At 35.2% G+C, this 4330-nt stretch overlaps 1 protein-coding gene across 1 annotated transcript; it reads right to left on the bottom strand.

Moving 5' to 3' along the window:
- Nucleotides 1-9: 9 nt before the first annotated feature.
- Nucleotides 10-3976, bottom strand: LOC110444688 (uncharacterized serine-rich protein C215.13-like). Its single transcript, XM_021489053.1, has 4 exons — nucleotides 3798-3976; nucleotides 2639-3177; nucleotides 1798-2056; nucleotides 10-1038 (listed from the first exon to the last, which is right to left on the bottom strand). The coding sequence occupies exons 1-4, from the start codon at nucleotides 3959-3961 to the stop codon at nucleotides 963-965; spliced, it is 1038 nt and encodes a 345-aa protein (XP_021344728.1). The 5' UTR covers nucleotides 3962-3976; the 3' UTR covers nucleotides 10-962.
- Between the last annotated feature and the right edge of the window lie 354 nt (nucleotides 3977-4330).

The following is a 4330-nucleotide window of genomic DNA, read 5'->3' as shown; positions in this document are numbered from 1 at the left end:
AAGGCAATGAAAACTCATATAATTATCTTTTTATTAAATAATTAGAAAATTTAAATTAAGATGAACATTCAGTCCATGCCATGCTTGTGTCTCTATTTCAATACTGAAACCCTATTTCTAGTTCTTTTTGATTGAATACTTCAGAGCGGACAGAAACAACAGGTGGGTTAACAATAAAGGCATAAATAAACAGTATTAAATACGAACATTTTAAATTGCAGAATTTGGAGAAATTTGAAAAAAGTATTGCTCTATTTATCATGCAAAATTGATAGCATTTTACAAAACAAAACAGTCATATTGTCAAGTCCATTATTTGCTAGACTGATTCGTTTTTCCTCTCAGGAATATTTTTTGGAGATTAATTCATATTAAGCTTTTCGAGTCTAAAAATGTATTGATGTGGTTTTACTTCTTGTTGATAAAACTACTCAAAAACATTCCACTCCCTGCTGTAGAATCAAAACTACTCAAAATCATTCCACTCCGTGCTGTGGAATCAAAACTACTCAAAAACATTCTACTCCCTGCTGTGGAATCAAAACTATACTAGACATCACTGCTGTCTAACAATTGTTTCATTTATTTCCACATACAGTGTTATTTCAAAATTTTCTCCGTTTGGCATTACAACATATTTACGTTCAAAATCAGTTAGAAGAAATCTGAGAAACAAATTACTTCTCACATTACTAACACAGGAGGAGATGAAATAGTTTTGAGGGTGTATTGTTTTCTTCTATTTGAACACTAGCTCTTGATGTACATCTAACTTCATACTCCTCCTTGTTAGGTCTCAAAGATATCCTCCCCTGCACTTGGTACAATCCTGCTTGTCGTTACGACCATGGACAACACCAGCATGTCAAAGTTTGGGTGACACTGGCTGGTGTGTGGCCGCTGTGCCAGTTTGGTGGGCTGTATGAGATCACAGTCTGCTGAACACAGATCACCCTATACCATCAGGTCACATCCATCGCCATGTCATGCTTTATACTGTTCATGTTATTCAGACGACTCACTTCGTCATGGTTCTGCCTAGAAAGGAAGTTTATTGTCAGTTACAGTCATCAATTCTCATATTCCTATGCAATAACTTAATGTTCATGTCAACCCACAGAAACTTAAAAAGTTGGGAACCACAGAAATGACATTAAACAGGAATACAAAATATCCCCAACTATTTATCAGTTTCCACTTCAAACTGATTGTTAACATCAATACTAAGTGGATTTATAAACATCAGGTGATAGTGCCATCTTTTTCAAAGTGGGGTCCCAAACAAGTGCTTAATTTGGCTACATAAAGCAATAAATCTAAAGGTCATGCTATTGTGGAACATCTAGTCTCGGTTGTCTTTCTTGGAGATTTTCACATCTGTATACCAACATTACTTTGAATTTTGATCCCTTGGGTTGGCCAAATTAAAATTTGCAGGGTTTTGGTTTGAAACAAAGTGAATGTACACATCTAGACGATGCTACAGATGGCAATAATTAAATTTCTGGTGTTTGTCCAACATGATAGTTTTGAAAATTTCTAAAATTCCCCAATCCTCAATTTTCTAGGTCTGTTACACTCTACAATATAGATATAAAAGTTGAATTTGAAAAGTCTTAAGCTGATAGACATTTTCATTGTTAAACCCCCCCCCAAAAAACATATTACCAGGGTAATTAGATTTAACTTGATTCTAAAAAGATAAAATTAAAGATTGCAATACTGCAATTCAGTGGAAATTAAGTTTCATAACACATCTGAATTCCCATATAGTAACAATATTTCAGAACTGCTTACTTCATACTTTCCAGTGGTGCAGCCTTAGAGAAATTTTTCAGGAGATTTGAGCTGACGGCCGAGACAGTCTTGTTTGATATTGAATTGATTGGTGTGAACGCAGACGATGATGAGGATGATGAGGAGGAGGAGGTCAGGCTAGAAGATAAACCTTTGGTGGTAGTCAGTGGTGAAGCAGATGAGTTATTGTTTTTGCTGATTGGAAAATTTAACTGTAACACTGTGGCTGCCGGTGACGTTGAAAGCCCTGTGATTTTACCTGTTGGAATGAAGAGTATACCAGTTAAGAAACAGAATCAACATTTGATGAAATACTTAAAGGACATTCTTTTTTTAACTTTAGTATCTATCTAGTTTTCAACCTATACATTTTCTATTTCTTAACTCAAACCAATAGGTTTTTTTTCATTTTTTCACTCAAATGCAAGCCTAAATTACTGGTAGCAGATCGGAAACCCTGATTTCTTCCTACAAAGTAAACCAATAAAGCTTCCTACAATAAAACCTGAGTTTTCAAGGAAATCTGACAACAAAGCTCCTTCCATCTGAATATGAAACTATGGAGTTGCATGAAAATGTTATCCTTTTGGAGCTATACTTATTGCTTTGATACACATTAATGGTGCCTCTCACCATTAAATAGTAAATAAAGTTCATTAAAAAGAAATCATTTTCATAAAAAAATATTTCATAGGATGTCGAAATATGTGTGTGAAACTTTCCCTGAAAATTCATCTATGATCATAATAGAACTACCACTTCTTGCACAAAATGTACACAACATTTTCCAACAAACTAGAAAACAAACTTATTATTTTATTTTAACACTCTGCAGTCTTACTTTGTGCTGATATAGGTCCATTGGACAAAGTCTTTGTTGTAGGGATAACAGATGCCAAAGGTGATGACAACGTGACTGCAGGCGACACTGCAGAAATTGCCACTGTTGGTAGAGGTTTGGCTACAACCGATACACTAGACGTTGGTTTGATGGCTTTTATTGAGATTGTGGATGTTACTGACGGTGAAGATGACAATGATGAAGACTGTGTACTAGCACCAGTTTTTGTTGCACTTTGAAGTTGCGATGTGTTAAGTACTGCAGACACCGCAAATTTTGCACTTTCTGAATCAAGTGTGAATCTTGAGGTGGGTTGAGAAGAAAAGGAATGATCGAGTTCACTGCTACACGAGCTGTCCAGAATTAGAGTGTCATGCTTGCGTAATTGTTCCTCCTGTGCCCGCTGCATCTGCAGTAGCTGTTCACGGTGAGACTGAAAACTTTCTAAATTAAACTCCGTCTCCTCCTCAGCACTAGTAACATTGGACCCATGTGATATCATGTCATCCATGGTTGGTGAATGTGGACGAAAATGTGGTCTGCGAAAATAGAAATTATAAATTAAATTTAAATTTTACACAGCTCCATCAGGGGATCATTCAGATAGCAGTAAAATACACAGCAATAGCATAGCAGCATTTGTTTTCTACCTAAATTTTACAACACCCTTTTCCTACATGAATCAGGTAAATCATTTTTTCTTTATTTTTTGGAGAATGAAATATTTTTCTTACTAGGGGAAGCAGCCTGTATTTGGCTGTAAAGGCAGGCAGAAAAAATCACTGCATACAAATTATAAAGCACTAAACAACTAAAGGTCCGAGTAGCCCTGCATCACTCACCTCTTACTGAATAGCGTTTTCAAAAACAAATCACATCTGTCATCTTCAATATGGGTCAAATTTATTTTAATTAAAAACCATGACGACAAGCAAACTTACACAAGAGACAAAATATAATTACTCTACACCTTATGGATCTATATTTAAAGGTTTTAACAAATATTAATCTTGTACCCATCTTAGTGGGTCAAGGTTGTTTAACCTTATTATCTTATAAAACAATGGCCAAGTATCACTGCTCTTTGACCTCATGTTTCAGTATGTTCTGCAAAAGAGTAAGTAGTCAAACTGAAGTGATTTACAATAGCATAACTTACATTTTTCTTTCCCTGATATATGATACGTAATCCCCTGCTATCCCTGAAGATGTTCCGGAACATGATGATAAGTCTGTTCGACACAGCTCATTGTCCCAAGGTGTGAAAGCTCTGTCTACAAGTAATCTGTGAACAGAACAACACAAATAAGAGGGAAAATGCATCAGATAAGCAATGCTTTCAGTTCTTCAAGCTAGAATCATACAAATTAATCATGCTTTTTGGGGCCTTTTTTTTTTACTTCAAAATTGTTTGTTATTGTTCACCGACTAAATAAATAAGTTCCAATTTCTGATGTGTTTTACATATGTTCAGATTTGGCACACATTTATTTTGGTAATTAAGAAATTGCAATATTAACCAATCTTTACAAATAAAACCTTGCATGGACAAATATTTTGCACAAAGGGGCATAACTCCATCAAAAAAGGGTCGAAATCCAAAATTTAAATGCCGGCGCACAACTACATAAGATATCGATCATTCACGCAAAGTTTCAATGAAATCCACCTGTTGGTTAAGGAGGAATTCTT

This window comes from Mizuhopecten yessoensis, unplaced genomic scaffold (genome assembly GCF_002113885.1).
Source record: "Mizuhopecten yessoensis strain PY_sf001 unplaced genomic scaffold, ASM211388v2 hete_36161490, whole genome shotgun sequence".
Taxonomy (NCBI): Eukaryota; Metazoa; Mollusca; class Bivalvia; order Pectinida; family Pectinidae; genus Mizuhopecten; species Mizuhopecten yessoensis.
Note: the sequence above shows the minus strand (reverse complement) of the source record. Positions and strands in the feature narration are given on the sequence as shown.

What these genes read in the sequence shown, in the direction of transcription:
- LOC110444688 (XM_021489053.1), bottom strand. Translation starts at nt 3,961, where the DNA reads ATGCATTTTCCCTCTTATTTGTGTTGTTCTGTTCACAGATTACTTGTA. An exon ending in TATATCAGGGAAAGAAAAAT is followed by an intron (nt 3,178 to 3,797) that starts GTAAGTTATGCT and finishes CTATTTTCGCAG; the next exon opens with ACCACATTTTCGTCCACATT. An exon ending in TGGACCTATATCAGCACAAA is followed by an intron (nt 2,057 to 2,638) that starts GTAAGACTGCAG and finishes TCATTCCAACAG; the next exon opens with GTAAAATCACAGGGCTTTCA.